This window comes from Ricinus communis, chromosome 9, assembly GCF_019578655.1.
Source record: "Ricinus communis isolate WT05 ecotype wild-type chromosome 9, ASM1957865v1, whole genome shotgun sequence".
In the NCBI taxonomy this organism is placed as follows: domain Eukaryota; kingdom Viridiplantae; phylum Streptophyta; class Magnoliopsida; order Malpighiales; family Euphorbiaceae; genus Ricinus; species Ricinus communis.
Window position 1 is genome coordinate 3631103 of NC_063264.1, and position 17833 is coordinate 3648935.

At 32.5% G+C, this 17833-nt stretch overlaps 4 protein-coding genes across 6 annotated transcripts; 1 reads left to right on the top strand and 3 right to left on the bottom strand.

Moving 5' to 3' along the window:
- Positions 1-4137, top strand: LOC107261105. Of its 3 annotated transcripts, XM_048378776.1 has the most exons (6): positions 1-195; positions 324-383; positions 471-710; positions 898-1110; positions 1266-2336; positions 2382-4137. In XM_048378776.1, the coding sequence occupies exons 2-6, from the start codon at positions 341-343 to the stop codon at positions 3776-3778; spliced, it is 2964 nt and encodes a 987-aa protein (XP_048234733.1). In that variant the 5' UTR covers positions 1-195; positions 324-340; the 3' UTR covers positions 3779-4137. The 3 variants fall into 3 exon arrangements, with proteins under 3 accessions (XP_048234733.1, XP_015573445.2, XP_025012736.2); XM_015717959.3 differs by having other exon boundaries at positions 2-195; positions 1266-4137; XM_025156968.2 differs by lacking the exon at positions 1-195 and having other exon boundaries at positions 208-383; positions 1266-4137.
- Positions 4138-5872: 1735 nt separating this feature from the next.
- On the bottom strand, positions 5873-7907 carry LOC8280210 (calmodulin-like protein 8). The gene is made up of 4 exons (XM_002517008.4): positions 7671-7907; positions 7412-7569; positions 7127-7207; positions 5873-6243 (listed from the first exon to the last, which is right to left on the bottom strand). Exons 1-4 carry the CDS (start codon positions 7744-7746, stop codon positions 6106-6108), a joined length of 453 nt encoding a protein of 150 aa, XP_002517054.2. The 5' UTR covers positions 7747-7907; the 3' UTR covers positions 5873-6105.
- Positions 7908-10805: 2898 nt separating this feature from the next.
- Positions 10806-13575, bottom strand: LOC8280209 (2-methyl-6-phytyl-1,4-hydroquinone methyltransferase, chloroplastic). Its single transcript, XM_002517007.4, has 3 exons — positions 12756-13575; positions 12086-12392; positions 10806-11160 (listed from the first exon to the last, which is right to left on the bottom strand). Exons 1-3 carry the CDS (start codon positions 13316-13318, stop codon positions 11005-11007), a joined length of 1026 nt encoding a protein of 341 aa, XP_002517053.2. The 5' UTR covers positions 13319-13575; the 3' UTR covers positions 10806-11004.
- Positions 13576-14037: 462 nt separating this feature from the next.
- LOC8280208 (S-protein homolog 21) lies at positions 14038-14802 on the bottom strand. Its single transcript, XM_002517006.3, has one exon. It carries the CDS (start codon positions 14669-14671, stop codon positions 14240-14242), a length of 432 nt encoding a protein of 143 aa, XP_002517052.1. The 5' UTR covers positions 14672-14802; the 3' UTR covers positions 14038-14239.
- Between the last annotated feature and the right edge of the window lie 3031 nt (positions 14803-17833).

Genomic DNA, 17833 nt, shown 5'->3' on the forward strand with positions numbered 1-17833 from the left:
AAAGGAAAAGAAAAGAGAATAGCTATGTATCAGTTTGGCTGACAAGTGACCCAAAATAAGGCTTATACTTTAAGCAATACCAAGGGAAATATAGCAATTTTAATTGAGTATTAACACTCTGGCAATCCATCAGAAATCAAGTTGTCCTCAAATGTCTATAGCTGCAGGCATGTGAAAACAATCATCATCATCATGGTATTAATTTTTCAATCTTGTAGACTTTGAATTTCAACTCTCTTTAACTTGTGTACTAAATTAAAGGGAAAAGCCATCGCAGTTGAAGATTTTCAGGGCTTATCTTACTGCTTCATTTATATTTGCAGGATTTGGAAAATTGAACATGGGAAATGAGATGGGCAACAGCAACACATCTGGATTGCGTGGTATGGCTTCAGTTCTTTACTTTATGATTTTTTACTTGTTAAACATTAATGTTAATATACTTCTTCTGTGCTGATACACTAACACAGAAGAAGAGAACACCAGCCCTGAATCTGAGGAAAAATCTTTTGAAGAACCTATTCATGCTAATGATGTAAAAGGAGAAAATCAAGTGGTTCCGGCGCCTGAAAGTAAGGACTATCATCAGAAAGAGACAGGGTTAGCCTCTGATGATCGAAAGGGAGCAGATAATCCTGCTCATAACCAGGCCTCTGATGATCGAAAGGGAGCAGATAATCCTGCTCATAATCAGACCTCTGATGTAACAGGTTAGCAGATTCTCATATCAGTATACACAAGGTTAATGTGCATATACATGCTGATACCTGTCAATTATTGTTTTTATAACAATCGAGTATTGAAAAATTCGTTGTTCTAGAAATGTTTTTTTAATACATGCTAAGGTGTTGATTGAAAAAGTTCAGGATAGTTAAGAATGGCCTTTTATTGATGTAGGACAAGCAGAGCCTGAAGTTCGCCCTCCTGTTGAATGTTCTAAACCTGAAAAGAAATTTAATGAAGAAGTTGGCAAAGAAACTGTAATTCAACCTGCAGCTTCTTTGCCCAAGGAAATGGAAGATCATCAGAACCAAGTACTATCAAATTCGGAAGAGAATGTCTCAGAAATAAGCAATAATCAGATTGAGAAGCACTCCTCCTTTAAGACAGGTTAGCTTAACCAACGTACTTGGCTGAATTTCATTCTGATTTATCTATTTAACTGAACTTAAAGTTTCTGAAATAGAAGTAGTTCAATAACATAGGCATATATAAACACATGAGTGCCAACTTTATGATGTTTAATCTGGGTTTGCTATATGCAGAGGAAGAGGATATTGTAAATTCGGCTTCTTCTGCAATACCCTCAGCAAATGATCCAGAATCTGAAGATTCTGCAGTGCCACAATCTGATCAACATGAATTGACAAAAATTGATGCTGAACAGTCAGAACAGGATAGCACTAATTCAATGACTGGAACTGAAGTTATTCCGGGATCAAGTATTGCATGCATTAGAAAAGAGAACGGTCACCTGTTAGATACTTACATATCTGACAGCGTAGAAACAAATCTTCTTTCTAGTGCTGATCTAGATGTGGAGGAGAAAAGGGAAGAGTTGGTAGTGAAAGAGATAGCATCTCAAGCAGATGAGATGTCAAGCAGAGAGAAATTTGAAGTTGAAATTGGAATTGAGAATGGGAATGATTCAAGTAAAATAACAGTGGTACCATCAGATCATTTAGAAGTCAATAATGGAGAGGCAGCTGCTAAGATGAATTGTAATGGAACTAATTCTTTGCAGTCACGACCAGAAGAAGTCTCTTTACCTGAAGACAAATATAGGGTTCTTACTCAAGAGACTAAAATAATAGGAAAGGAACCAGAAAATGCAGACAGGGAGCAAGATGATTTTTCATCTCTAGGAATATCAGAGATTGACAAGGCAGATGCATCACAAATTGATTCTTTGACAAGGCCAAATTGTAAGAACATTGAGAAGGAAGATCCTCTTGTCACGGTTCATGCTGCTGCTGGAAATGGGAGCTGCCAAGTTGAGGAGGTAAAGGTTTTTGACGAATCTGACAACCAGAATGAGGCTTCTGTAGAATGCCGTGAGGAATCTGAAGGAAATGTTGTAATAATTCATGAACTTGGAATTTTGGCGGCCAAGTCATCCATTGCTAATGGAAAAATAAATGAAGGCGGATTGGGAGACTGCGCAACTGAGGCATATGTGGCTCATGATACTGGCAATGGGAACTTCCAAGTTGAGGAGGCCAAGGCTGTTGAGCAATCTCACAACCAGAATGATGCTTTTAAAGGACATCTGGAGGGGTCTCAAGGAAAGGTTATAGTGGTTCCCGATCTTGGAAAATTTTCTGATACTGTTCATGATGCTGTAAGCAATGGGAACTGTGGAGTTGAGGTATCTGACAGCCACAATGAGGCCTCCGAAGGAAAGGTTATGACGGATCCTGAACCTGGAATCCATACAGCAGAGTTACACACTATAAATGGTAAACACAGTGAAGAGGAATCCGAAGATTTCAAAGCCGAGGAAGAGGAACCTGCAGAGAAGCAAATTGAGGAGATAAAGGAGAACAAAGAAGCTCCATGCGCCATCGAAAGGAATATAGATGTTGCAAAATGTGGAGAACAGTTCCTGTCCCAACCATATCCTCTACCAGCAGAGGCGCCTTTGCCGTGCGGTCCTGCATCTCTGCTCCAGTCTGAAGATCACCAACAGGAAAATCTAATGAAATCTGAGAATGCTCAAGATAGCAGTGACTCAATATTGGGACTGAAGCCTGAGAACCGCAGTGACTTATCAATTACTGCAACATCTTCCAGTTTCCATGCCACAAGCACTTCTGTAGAGACCTTAGTCTCTGAAGCTGAGTTGGCAACTGAGAAATCTGCAGAAGAAGGTTTACCCCATGTCACAGCAGCTGCAGCGATGGTGATGGAAACTAACTCTTCAGATTCACCACATAATTCCAGTGAGCGACATCAGAAAAATGATACATCTGTCTTTGCAAAGGATGGAATTCAGGCACAAGAAAATGAAGGGAAGCTCAGCACTTCACCAATTCCTGAAAACCTGATTCAAGCAGAGGAGCCAAAGTCTCAGAGTTCAACTACAGAGAACGTAGCCTCTGCAGTGCAGTTGGGAAATGAGATACCAAAACAAGAAGTTCAATACTACAATACAGTAGTCCTGGAGACGGTGACTAAAGCTAATTCACCAGCTTCAGCGATTCAATTCAGTGAACAACGTGAAAAGATTGAAACATCTGTCGTTGCAAGGGGAGGTTACGAGCGACAAGAAAGTGTGGGAAGGTTCAGCAATGAATCAATTCCTGATTACTTGAACGTTCATGCCGAGATGCGGAAATCTCCAAGTTTTAATCTTGATCTCCGAATAGAAGCAGGGAGTACTGAAGAATCAGATAATATACCACTACTTTATCAGGACAAAAGTACAATTGAAGGCTTATCAAGCCAAGATGATATAAACCTTCAAAGTGCATTTGCACATGCTCGCCGTGGTCAAGAAGAATCGCTCAAGTATCAAGAAACGCCAGTGGAAGAGAAAGTGATTATGCTGGAAAGAAGCGATTCTGAGAAGTCAAAAAGACCCTTTCTTGGCTTCTTGAAAGAAGATGAAGAGGCTCATATTGTGGTAATACCAAAGAAACAAGATAAGCATGCTGCTGCTACAAAGAAGGCAATCAATAAGGAAACTACTGCACTGCCTTCGAAAAGTAAAGATAAGCACAAGCGCAGGTCATCTCTCTTCACCAACTGCATGTGCTGTACAACTGTGATTAACTAAACCACCCCAAGAAATTACACCATTTTTACAGTTCCTTTTATTACTTCTTTGATTTATTTTGGTTGGGTTCACTTTCTAATTCAAGTGTTTTCAAGAACTGGAGTTTTGATCAATGGACTGAGAGACTGCTGATTGGTATTAGGGTGTTGCAGATAAAACCAAGAAAGAGTGAGTACTATAACTTCTAATAACTATGTTCAATTGTTTGTGTTCTTTTCTGTTAATACTTGTTCAAAAGTTGCACAGCTTCAGCATTGTATTGTGATGTAAGATATTAGTTGAAGATTTTGATGTAATGTTATGTAATTTATTCTGTTTGTTGGAGAGAAATTGGAAGATTTGGAGATGATATTGCAGCATAAGCAGCTTCACTGCCTTTGATTATATAATTTGTCCATTTCGACTACATTTGTTTTGCGAAAGATACTGTCAACAGTTTCACGTGTTGAAGATAAGTCCGAAAAACAAACCACCAGATCAGAGGGTAAAAATCATTGGTCAAGGTATCAGATCAATACAGCTAAAAAGCTGTATTGACTGCTCATCACAGACCTGAATTCAGGGCAAAGGAGCAACATTTGCTTCTTAAGGAAAAAATGTCACTTCTACTTCACTCAAATCAAAAAATGAACGTTAGACATAAGTTAAAGTTATCGTTATCTTTCTCATGGATATATTAGTAACAAAGTGTATCAGTAATCTTAGAATACAAAAACTGTAACATTCATCATAGATTAATAAACATAAATTTAATCTTTTTCACATCTCATTTTTTGAAAAAATTGTGTCGACTGTATTGATGAAAGGCAAAACTGAGGAAAATAATTTTTTAGAAAAGGAAAGTTATTCTTTGGGATTTTATAAATCTGTAAAAACAATAAAAAAATTGACATAGACTAGTCTATAATCTATATGTCTTAGGTATTGAAATTGAAGTATAAAATACTTTGAGTATTATTAGCAGTTGTTATTAGTAAGTTGAAATGAATATTTAAGATATAATTTATTATTATATTATATTTAATAATATAAAAATTAATAAAAATAATTTATAATAATTAAAATATTATAATTAATTTTGTTAGCTTAATTATATTTATTATTAGAAATATTTATAAAAGTTATTTTAAAAATAAAAATTTAAATTTAAATTCTACTAATAAGAATCTCTAATTTTAAATACCGTAATTGTAATATTATAATTAATTAATTATTAAAAATAATTTTAAAACAATAATTATTTATTATAAAATATAAAAATTTAATTATATGATATCAACTTAAAATAAATTATTATTAATAAATTTTAATAAAAATAATAGTATCTAAATAAATAAATAAAATCGAATTAACTAATAAAAAAAATAAAATAGAGCCAATACAATCAACAACTGATTGAGACTAAATCAATTATTAGCTATTATTTCTTCATTTTTTACCAAACGCTTTAATATAGTTGTTAAGTAAGAAATAACTATCAGCTGTATCAAACTTCTAAATTAAACATTTTTTAAGAATTTGAGGAAAGAAAGAATATGTTACCGTGAAAGTTAACAGGAAGAAATTAAAAAAAAATACTTCGAATGAATTTCATTCATTTTGAAAAAAAAAAAAAAAAAAAGAAGGAAGAAAGATAATCAAAATGGGTGGTCAATGGAAAATGTGAAAGGGGCAAATGTTATGCATGCCTTTTTCAAAAGGAGCAGAGTTGCTTTGTCTAATTCTTGGAAAATAAGAGAGGTGTACCCACCACTTGCCTTTTGGTCAAGTCTAATATTAGAACCAAAAGTTGGAGCAATTTCACATCTATCTTCCTTCTCTAGTTAGTTGGAAGATATTATTATATGTATAGTGGCCAACATGATTTTAACTCTGCTTTTTTTTTTTTAATTATTATTTGTTATACATGAAATATTAATTTCCTAAAAATACTTTAATTCTTTTCTTTTTTTCTTTTATAAAGTTGGGCTCCAACACCAAATGAATTAGTTTATTATATTTTCATCTTTTTTTTTTTTAAGTTAAAACCATGTTCAAAGAAAACAAATAGAATGTTAGCTGAAAGAGATGAGATGCATACTTTGATCAGAGAAGTTAAAGAATAGAAGTCATGTTTGAACGAATCAAATGGGGACTTGTTTCAAGTCATTCTACATTTTGGTCATTGGCAATACAATTTGGCTAAAGCTAAGACAATCAATACAACAACAAATAATTAATAGAAGATGACAATACAACACTTATTTCTTGAATACAGAATAAAATCTTTTCTTTTTTCTTAAAAAATAAAAATAAAAATCAATGTTTTAATTGGTAGATAAATTAATTTAGGCCGCAGCAGTCATCATTTTAACAAATTCATCGTAATTAACTTGACCATCACCATCCAAATCAGCCTCCTTAATCATCTGCTCCACCTCTTCATCTGTCAGCTTCTCCCCTAAATTGATCATCACATGCCTCAACTGCACATTAACAAAGTTATCAAATTTTTATTTGTTTCTTTTCACTTTGTTAGATTCCCTTAATAATTTAATCAAATGCATATCCTCAAATTAATGCATTACTCTTACCAAACATAGTTAATGTTCGCTGCATGCTGCTTATATACACAGTAAGATTCATGTGTAAATTATTATCAAAAGAAAATATTAAACTATGTATATATATTCATTTCTGTCAATACCAACATTATTGATTCGAATTTCATTTGTATTTGCAATGTACATTTTCAAATTATTTTTTTAAAATTAAGAAATTGGACTAAATTGAATAAAGAAGAATAGAGATTGAAGATTTGAGACGGGTATTATAGTACATTTTATGAGTTAAAATCAATATACTTCCCTACTGACATAAATTTTAAGACATTAACATGAAAAATAATATCGTTCTTAGTAATGTTATTATTAATTTATTTAAAATCATTATTATTTGGAAGCTCATTCGTCAACATTGTCACCCTACTTGTACTAGTAAGATATTCTTATTTTTGTCAACGGCGACCCTCGAGAAAAACAAAAGCAAAAAACACAGTTGTCACCCTAATATACATCTATACATACAGCTTTCTTTTTGAGTTTTGTATTTTTGTGTATTCTTCTTTTAAGAGAATTTAACTGTATCATGAATTAGTTCTAGCTCTTTTAACCATATGTATCTGCGAAATTATGAACAAGCCATGCCCCATTGGACCAAAAGTTTAAGGATTGAATGCCTGTCTCCAAATGCAGGAACATTGCAGCCAACTTTAGGTTATTCATTCCTGAGAAACTAGAGAGTTTCATGCCATAATGCATACTCTAGTAGCATGTTATAACAAGATTGATGAAAAGAAAAAGAAATTACCTCGTTAGCTGATATGTAACCATTCTGATCCTTGTCAAACACTTTGAATGCTTCTTTAAGTTCTTCCTCTGCATCAGTTTCCTGATTTAACGAAACAGAAGCTGAAGTAAATATAACATCTAATCATGTATTTTCCTTATGGGAGATTATAAATTGTATTAATCAGATATGATAACTCTTGGTATAGCTCTGGATACTCCACCATCTTGCAGGATCGAGCTGGAGCGGTTCCGTATAAGGTTATGAATTTAGACAAAAAGAAATTAGCACAGTAAGAATATTCACCTTCATTTTCTTGGCCATCAGGTTCAAGAACTCAGCGAATTCAATAGTCCCATTTCCATCAGCATCAACTTCAGTAATCATATCCTGAAGTTCTTCTTCTGTTGGGTTTTGATCCAACGACCTAATCACAGTAGCCAATTCCTCTATAGTAATGCAACCTGTAAAACACATACAACTCCAGCATTATTTACATTATGGCTATAGATTAAACCAGAAGAAGCAAATAACATAGAACGAGCCAATAAATAAAATGAATTACCATCTCCATCCTTGTCAAACAAACAAAAGGCTTCTTTAAACTCAAGAATCTGTTCCTCAGTCAATATTTCAGCCATTGCCTTTTGTCTTAAATTGAATCTTGAATCTTCACTTTCAAGTTATTTCAGAGAGAGAGAGAGAGAGAGAGAGAAAGAACTCAAGCTCAAGAGAGAGAATGAAAGAAATGAAGTGAATGTCGAGTATAGCTCAAGCTTAGCTGGGTTTATGTAGAATTCCGATGCAGTAAGTTGCAGTGCATTTTAATTTTAGTTTTGTTTTTTCTTTTATGCCATATATTATTATAAGAGAGAGTCAAATCAAGCTTACGACTAGTTTGGGTTGGGTTTTAAGCTTCCTATTGGCTTTATCCAAGAGGAAAGAATCAAAAGGCAGGGTCCTCAGCTTTTTTGTCTCTCTTCCATATTAATTTAATTTAATTTTTTTAATCCATTACGAGCCCAATGACTCCTAAAGTACACTATAAAAATTAGTAATCTTTACTTTTATTATAAATATTAATAACTGAAAGATAAAAAAAAAAAAAAATACTAGTGAAATTACTTTATATATTTGATGCATTAAATTCTTTGTAATATAGTCTAATTTAACTATTTTTTTTGAAAAAATAGATTAAATTTATTTAATATTTGTGTTGAAATAAAGTATAGTGGTAATATTCTATGTTCACTAACTTGGACCATGACCATTCATTTCATTTATCTTGGACACGGCCTATATCTTGAAATATTCTTAAATGTTAAATTCTTACATCTTAATCTGTAGGTAGATTAGAGTGAAATATATAAATAATAAAAAACGAAGACAGCTGTAAGGGTTTGAGGTTTAGGAGACAAGGAGCATTCAAAGAGTAGAAGCAGAGGTTATGGGGAGGTGTGTACTTTTCTGGGCGTCCTTCGAACCCCATAGACCACGCTGCACGAGATGAGAGATATTTGCATACCCAAATTTCCACACGCTTTTATTTGCTCTATTTTTTTAATGAATTAACCTTAAGATTAAATCAATTTCATGTTTTGATGTTATCGTTTTAGATAAATTTGGATCCGAGATGTGCACTGTCATTTTTATTCCTTTTATTTTAAATTATTATTGGCGGAAGTGAGGCACCTTAGATCCAGTTTGAACCCCACTGTATTACATCCTCGGTTCCTATCCTTTCCTCTTTTGAGATCCTCTATTTTCTCAACATGCTTCTTCAATAGGCTCTCCGATAAAGAAGTAGCTGCGTTAAACGTCTAAGACACAGAGTTGACTCTCCTTAAAATAACACATTGGCAACACATAAGGTACCGTCAGTTCTCATGACTGCGTTACCACTGCCGGTCTATTTCTTTCTTTATAAATAACTTCTGCCATTTTAATATTGAAACTCGCTTCGCTTAATCCGTTCACTCTTCTAACTTATACATTGGAGGGTTTTGGTTTTCTGTCAAACACTTCTTTTGTTTGCTTGGCAGTTCTTGATTCAGAGATTGGGGAGCATTCAAGGCATTCTCCAACTACTATTTACCAATATTTGCAGGTGATTTATTATTTTTACAGTGAATATAGAGAGATAATCATTTCAATTCCATGGCTCACCGTCTATTGAATATTAATAAATTCAAAATATCTCAACTAATAATATAAACGGAAGGGGTTAAATATAAGATTAGTAAGTAATTAAGGGACATTTAATGAAGTGCCAACCTTGAAGCATGAATGAAGAGAAAAAAAAAGAAAAGATTTGATATTAATGTATGAATGGCTGTCTACGCGGTTTCTCTTTATTACTCTTTAAAAGCTCCACTGTCTTGGCAAAGCCAAAAAGCTAAATATGTATAATGTATATGCCTTGCTGGTTTTGTTAGACAGATCTTGACAAGTTCTGTTAAGAGCTTTAAGACTTGTAAAGAGCAGTTAACTAATATTGGAGACTTGGGATTATGTAATGGTCCAGAATTCACGTAACATGTGAGGCCAGGGTCACTGGTCTAAAAGTTGAATATATTGAGTTCAAAAACCAAGCTGGAGACTTGGAGTTATTTATTGGCCTGTACAAATCTGAAAAGGGCACTTGTCCAATCCCTTGGAAAAGAAAATGACTTGTAGAATTGAAATAGAGTTCAGCCTAGTCTTCGGGGTTGAGCTCAGTCAGCCAACAAACACGCATTTGACATGAAAAGTCCTGTTCTGGCATCAACTAATAACAATGCCTTGTATTAAAAGGTAAAAGGTAACTATGGTAATCTTCTGAAGTTGTTTTCATGTTAGTTGTGCTGATAGAAAAAAGAATCAATTAGATATACTATTGACTGCACGGTTTAATAATAGCGCACAGCTCATGGAACTTGCTTGGCTGCTGTAAATATGATTATACTCATCTTTCATGGTCGGTGGTGTTGCTTTTATTAGCGACCAAGTCCTTGGCATTTCTCTAACGTACCTTTGTGAATCTCATCACATTTTTCTTTCTCAAATGTTGCTTTCATTGTTCCATTGCTCCAAGAAGTTTAAAGTTTTATATATATTAGAAAAGTTATTGGTCTTTCTTTATCAATTAAAATCAACTCTTATTCCAATCAGCCAAAAGTAGAGATGAGAAATGGGAGGGAAGGGCAGCAACCCAACAGCTAGGAATACCAGAATTTAGAGTTGTTTTTGCTACCTAATCCACATCAGAATTACGAAATTAACAGAGCTTCTAGAGACGAAGTTCAGAATAGAATAGGTTAAGTAGGTGTGGATTCATACTTAGTCCGGACCGCTTTTTCATTGACCCATTCAAAGTATATGCAGGACTGTTTCATTCTTATACAACCTAAAGACATCAACTGGGAAAATACACTAGAAATCAAAATAAAATGAAACAAAACACAGCCCTTGAAGCGTCAAACCTTTAGTTGTAGTTTTGTTGTGTACCCCAAGTTTTTCTTCGGAGCTAGTTCTGCAGAGAGACAGACAACCCTCTGATAACTTGGAGAACTCTCATGGCAAAATATTATACAAAAGCAACAATAGAACTAAAACGTTTGTTACAGTTTTTCTTCTTCCTTTTTTTAATTTTTAATTAATTAATTTATTTTTTATCTTGTACCATATGCTCTCTATTGTTAGTCATCAACAATACAGAAGCTGTGAAATCGAATCATAGAACAAAGGTTATCATCCATCTACACCACTCAGAATGGTATTCCTAGTCTTGCTTACTACAGAAAGGATAATTTCCAAAGAGATTCTAGAAGAACACTGGTTAATTGATTCTATGATCAAAAGTCATTTTGACATGGAATACAAGAAGGTGATCAGTGATTACTACGCTTCCTCCACTGATTTCAAATAGGCATGCCCTTTGGAACAATTTGATCTTTGATCCACATATAGATGGGAACCAGCACATAGTATGTTGCTGCTATGGTCCCGAGAATGAATCGCAGAAGGAAAGTAAATGGATTTACAGGCTTCTTCACATCCTCTGCCTTTGGGCCAAGCTGCATCAAGACACATTTGCTTATCATAAATTTTACAGGAGAATGAAGGGGAAGTTAAACTTCACAAGCAGACTTGATTTACTTGTCTCTTAGTCTTGAATTAATAATACATCATGAAACAATGCATAAAAGATTACAGCTTTATGCTTGCAAATCCAATGGTCCTTATCTATGCCATTTCAATGGAAAAGCACAACTGAATCGATCAAGAAAGGTGAAGTTAGACTCAGAATTATTGTCAGCAGTCAGTCCTCAATATTAAATTGCTTAGAGGCTTAAAGCATTCACATAAAGTGCAAGGCAAAAGAAATTCCAATGGAATTAAAATTGCAAAACAGTTGAATTTTGATGACATACGTAAAGCCAAAACCCAAATACATTTGTCTCTTGCTCCCGCAGCCCCACTAAATAACATTTTTTCATCAATCTCAACTTAAGAAGTGAAAAAACATTTTCTAGTTCTTGGTAGATAAGAAGGCACCAAATTACATTTTGAAACATCAAACTGTAATATTTATACAACTCATTCCAACATGTTTTTATCCCCAGTTTGGCCAATCTCACGTCCTTCATTAAATTCTAAATGTAAGACACACATTGTCTATAAGACAGTGCTATACATAGTCAAACAGTACTTTTTGTCAGAGAGGCAGTTCAATATGCTGTAAATCTACTAACAAACCATTCCAACAACATCAAGAAGTTTAAGGACAGCAGTTAATCTAACTGATAGATTTTTAACTACAAGAACATTTTTAAGACTAATTAAAGAAAATACATGATTGTAATTATTGGTGTTTAACATGTTAATACAAGAAATAATAATTAAGGTAACAATGATATAGGCATCAAGCAACAAAATCAACACTTTCTCCTAGCAAATTTCAACAATAAATACAAAACTCTTAAGAGACAAAAATCTTACCTGCAGAGGAGAATCTCTGGATAATGGTTTAACTCCAGTCACAGAGCAACCCATAATCAAGCCATGCCGACGAACACCACGGTACCATTTTGGACCAATTCTTTTGAGTTTAACATCCTTAAACCCAGCTCTTTTAAACCATTCAATGTACTCTTCCTCCTTAGGAAAGAGCATCCACACATCCGCAAAGAAGCGAGACAACCAAAAGGTTGGGTACACAGGACCTATAAGACAGGCCTTTCCTCCTATTTTCAGTACTCTGTATGCTTCCTTAATGCCTCGCTGTGGATCCGGCCAGTACTCAATGCTGAGGAACACAATAATGAAGTTAGATGATGCAAAATTATGCTACATTGGCAAGTCAAATTTTCCGTGGAACTGAAATCCCATAGGTAACTTAAGATCTAAAAGATAATATCATGTTTACTGCTGAGAGCCCTAAAAGTTGACGGCTCTTAACCAGATACAACTTCTTCTAATACAATTACACCACAAAATTGAAACAAATAACCTCATTCAGCTTGAAATCCAACAACAGAGTAAACAGACAAAAAAAATTCTCAATGCCATTCTACAAACTCATGCCCGAAGTAATCAATCACCCCCACAAAGCGAACCAGTTAACTAAATGTTCAATAACAAAGTTTTGATGACTGCCTCAAATTATTACCTCCCAGCAGACACATATCTATCTGCATAATCAGTAGGGAAAGGAAGGTCCTCTGCATCTCCTTCAATTATCTTGCATTCCTTCAATGGTGCCTTTTGCTTAGCCTTGGCAAGCTGGTGAGGGGACTGGTCAAGAATTGTAACATTCTTGGCATCAACATGCTTAACAATACCTAAAGTAGTAAAACCAGTACCACCACCAACATCGACAACTGTCATATTCCTATCATAAAGATCAGCTGGTTCAAGTGCCTCATCTCTCATGTCCTCCGTCCAGTGACCAGGGTTTATGATATGATCATAAACTATAGACAAGAACCTGTAGAACCAAAATGCCTCTGTCTTGTGCTGTATGAATCTAGGTTGCGAAGCAGGCCTGGAAGATGATATACTGCAACTAGGAGCTAAAAGTCTTGAACTTTGGCTATTCCTAGTGTAGGATACAAGAATTTTCTTGGGAAAGCAACTAACATGAAAATTTGACCCAACAAAACCTAACCCAGCTGGGGTTATGCCACGACGGAATTTGAGATTCTCAGCTCCATTGAGCAACGGAGCAGCCATAATATTGGAAAATAAAATTAAAGAGGAAAAATAAAAAGAAAAAGAAAAACAGAAACAAACGCTAAGCACAATCTGCTACTCTTTTATTGATTTTAGTGTAAAAAAACTAATCTTAATTCTTGAATTATGTCTATTCAAGAAAAGGGTAACTAGAAATTATCATTTGTACCTGTATGCTACAAAGAGGTAGAGGAAATCACTTACCCCTCAAAGAGAAGAGCTTTCTAACACAGAAAGTTAAAGGGCAGCTCGTGATTGTCGAAGAAAGAACCATATATTTATGGGTGTTCAAGTGATTAGTGGCCAGTGAAGTACTGGTAGTTGCTGTCAGACATTTTGTCCTCATTCCTTAGTTACATAAAACGGCAATTTGTTACGCCGTTTCTTAAATTCCAGTAAACTTCCAAATACAGTGTCAGCTTCATTACAGCCCAGACTTCAAACCTGCATTATTTTACTTTCCTTCGGTTAATATTTGGGCTTTTTAAAATGGGCTTTCTGCCAGCATTTAGCTTTGCTACTTTGGAAATTCTTGGAGAAAAAGGTGAAATAGTAAAATCTTCAGACTCGGACGACCGGTAGAGGTTTAATTACCAAAAATACTAGCCTAATGCAGTCAAGAGGTTTTAGAACATCGTCACATGGATAATCAACTTGATACATTTTGTCTCATCATTATAAGAAAATTAAAAAAAAAAAAAAGTACCCAACAGATCACATGTATAAGATATTATTTATACATTGATATATATTTTCTAAAATCTGTAATGATATTGATACATTCCCAATAAGAGTTGTTCCAGAGGGACATTCATACAGCAATCCGTACAGAAAATTTGTAGTAGCACTGCATACTGTTGGTAGGCTATGAAGTAAGAGGGTATACATATATGTAGGACTGCTTTAAGCTCAATTCATTACCTACCATTGCCAATCATAACGTTTATAAAACTGGATACCATCAGGGATATTCATCAGCCACATACCACTATTTCTTGCTGACCAGATGCAATTCTTTTGTTCATAACCACAGTCGTAAAGAAGATCATCTCTGTACCAAAAGATGTGATAATCACCGCCGTGATTCTTACCCCACTTAAAATTGCACCAGAAGAGTGTTGTTCCCCAGAAGTTTACACGAAAAGTGAAGTGGAATTCCTCTCCAAGTTGTAATAGATGAGGACCCAGATCATCATCTTTGGATTTGCAATGAACATTTAAGGTATGTCGAGTCAAGTCGTTGATAATGTGAACATGATATCTTTCACCAATTCCAAGACAACATCGACCCATGGCTAATATCAGCAATACAAGCAGGACAATCACATTCACACAGCTTTTGACAGCCCTCATGGTTGCAATATATCTTATGAATTGATTATGGTTTCAAGGTAGCTACTTATTTTAAATTTACAGCCAAAATTGCTTTCCAATTTAAGCTATCGTCACTGAGAGGTGCTCAGAGGCATGTCACCACTAATTTATGACTGGCCATTAGATGTTTTCATCAAAAAAACTGCCTTCAGTTGCTTTGTAGAGTAAAATGCGCTATAAGAAACGTGGTGTATTACTTTTGTTTTGTTTTTTTATTTCAACAAAGCTAATTTTTAGTAGGGAACAATTAAATTTGCTGGCGCAATCAGTCGAGACAGTTTCTAAAAGTGCTCAAGGGACAATAATTATGATTTATTCACTAAAGTGTGGTAAATTATTATATAAACTACTTATTTATCTGTGTTGCACAGTTTTTGTTATTTCGCTTATAAAATTAAATTTATAGATATAATTTAATTAACATTTCAATATTTAATATTAATTTATAATAATTTTAAAAATAATAATAAATTAATTATTTTAAATATTTTTAATTTTTTAAAAGTTTTATTTATATTATTATATTAATAAAATATTTATTTTTATTATTTTTAAATTAATACTATCAATAAATTATTTTTAAAAATATTTATTTATTAACTCTAATATTATATAAGTTAATACTATTAATATAATTGATATTACTATTTTTTTAAATTTAAAATTATTGTATAATTAAAAATTAATTTATTAGTGAATATAATATTTGAAAATATTATTTTTATAATTAAAATTATTATCTAATTAAAAAATTAATTTATTAGTTAATATCATATTAAAATATAATTAATATGCTATCTCTTAGAATAATCATTATCTAATTAAAAAATTAATTTATTAGTAATAATTATTTTTTAGGATTCAAATAATCGTTTAATTAAGAATGTAACTTATTAATCAATAAATTAATAGAAAAAACCATAAAATTACACATAAACGTGAATCCTATGTGTCAAAAATAGTACACATATCAAAATAAAAATTTTATGTGTCTAAAATTAAGCTCACGTGTTAAAAAAAATTTAAATCTCAGAAATTAAGATATACTATTTATTTACTCATGCATTACAATTTTTAATAAAATATTCAATATTTAATATTAATTAATAATATTTTAAAAATAATAACAAACTAATTATTTTAATATATTTATAAAATTTTTAAATTTTATTAGTGAAATAAATATTTTAAAAAATCTATTAATTAATTATAGTATTATATGAATTAATACTATCAATATAATTGATATTATTATTTTTAAGATTAAAAATTTATTATATGATTAAAAAATTAATTTATTAAATATAATATTAAGAATATAATTTTAATTGTTATTTTTTTAGAATTAGAATTATTATCTAATTAGAAGATTAATTTATTAGTTAATATAATATTAAAATATAATTAATATGTTATTTCTTATGATAGAATTAGTATTGTTATTTGATTAGAAATTTTTTATTAGTTAATATAATATTAAGGTATAATTAATATTCTATTTTTTAGGATTAGAGTCAGTTTAGAGATATAATTTATTAATCAATAAATTAATAGAAAAAGATTAAAAAATTATACATCAATTTTAATTCCATGTGTCAAAAATAAATACACATGGCAAAAAAAATTTAAGTCTCAGAAATTAATATATATATATATATATATATATGTAAAACACTCACAATATGCATTTCTCATTCAACAGTTGTATGTAACATATGAAAAAAAAAATTTGATAAATATTATCAAATTACTAATTTTAAAAAATTAGACTCTTGTATCTTTTATAATTGAAGGAGACATTATTGGTATTTTTATTTCTTTTTTATTTATTAATTTATCAAACAAAAGACATAAACATTTTTTTTATATTTCTTTTTATCTTTTAGAAAACGATTCAAAATATCAAAAATTAAAAAACCAAAAAATATGAAATTGTGGCTCAAGATATTAGATTTCTACTCTATTTCAATCTATTCGTAAGAAATTTTTAAATAGATTTATTCTACCACTTTATTCGTATATATATTTTAATAAAAAATAAATTATATTAATTAATAATATCACACGTTAGGTCTACCGCATCATCCGTAAATACATTTAATAAAAATAAACTTAATTATTTTCTTGCATGAATTCTTATGTGGGGGAAGACAATTATGGATTCAGATTGTGATCAGCTACTATGCCTCTTCTTTATCTACTAGATTCATGTTATGGGAACTTTACCTGCATAAATGCATATTGATAACCAGTCAATTTTAATAGAAAAAGAAAAGCTTACATGTATACAACAAAGATATATATATATATGACTGTCACTTTCTTTCTGATCATTACAACTTTAATTGGAGGGCGAGCGCATGCTATCATTTATCCCAGAGATAGTATCTTGTAAATTGATTTATACGAACATTTAACAAGTATAAGCCATCATTCCTAGCTGACCAAACACAATTGCGTCCGGTTGTAGAAGTAAAGTTTTTTCCTCCCCACCAGACTTTGAAGCTTCCACCATGACTCTTACCCCAGCCAAAGTTGCACCAATAAAGTGTCGTTCCCCACAAGTTCTTTCGAAAAGTGAAATGGAATTCATCCTTGGCTCTTACCCTTTGCATGCCTAGATCATCATCTCCTGATTTGCATTGCAGATAAAGGTCGTTAGTAATGCCACCCTCCAAGTTATTGACAATGTGTACATGGTATCTTTTGAAAAGACCACTACAAGATTGTGTCATGGCCAATGCCAGTGCCATCAGCAGTAGTAACACGTAGCTGCTTGAAGTTCTCATGATGTTAATATCTTTGTGCTTTCTGATCTGTGCAAATGATATGTATGGCTTTTATAAGCTCTTTTCCCTTTTTCCTCTTCTCATCTAATTAAAATCAATATGGCATTCTCCTTAGATTCCGGCTTTTTGGCTGGTATTTAGTTGCTGTCATTCAATATGCATGCGTGACTCACCAGGAGGATTAGTCCAGGTGGGAAAAGAAATGCTTCCTTTTCTTGTCAATTAGTTTGATCTTCCTAAATAGCAAGTTCAGGAATTTATTCTCAAATGCGCCATGTTAATGTGCACTCTTAAGGTTACCAAGAAAAGAAATAGTTAAGTCTCGACGTTTCAAAATAGAATTGGTGAGAAA

Excerpts from the sequence above, each read along its gene's own strand:
- LOC107261105 (XM_015717959.3), top strand. The coding sequence starts at position 341 with ATGGGAAATGAGATGGGCAACAGCAACACATCTGGATTGCGTG. Across the intron at positions 384-470 it reads CAACACATCTGGATTGCGTG|AAGAAGAGAACACCAGCCCT; the intron begins GTATGGCTTCAG and ends ACACTAACACAG. Across the intron at positions 711-897 it reads TCAGACCTCTGATGTAACAG|GACAAGCAGAGCCTGAAGTT; the intron begins GTTAGCAGATTC and ends TTATTGATGTAG.
- LOC8280210 (XM_002517008.4), bottom strand. The coding sequence starts at position 7,746 with ATGGCTGAAATATTGACTGAGGAACAGATTCTTGAGTTTAAAGAAGCC. Across the intron at positions 7,208-7,411 it reads TGATGGCCAAGAAAATGAAG|GAAACTGATGCAGAGGAAGA; the intron begins GTGAATATTCTT and ends TCGTTAAATCAG. Across the intron at positions 6,244-7,126 it reads GTTACATATCAGCTAACGAG|TTGAGGCATGTGATGATCAA; the intron begins GTAATTTCTTTT and ends GTTAATGTGCAG.
- LOC8280209 (XM_002517007.4), bottom strand. The coding sequence starts at position 13,318 with ATGGCTGCTCCGTTGCTCAATGGAGCTGAGAATCTCAAATTCCGTCGT. Across the intron at positions 12,393-12,755 it reads AGATATGTGTCTGCTGGGAG|CATTGAGTACTGGCCGGATC; the intron begins GTAATAATTTGA and ends TGTGTTCCTCAG. Across the intron at positions 11,161-12,085 it reads CCAGAGATTCTCCTCTGCAG|CTTGGCCCAAAGGCAGAGGA; the intron begins GTAAGATTTTTG and ends GTCTTGATGCAG.
- LOC8280208 (XM_002517006.3), bottom strand. The coding sequence starts at position 14,671 with ATGAGGGCTGTCAAAAGCTGTGTGAATGTGATTGTCCTGCTTGTATTG.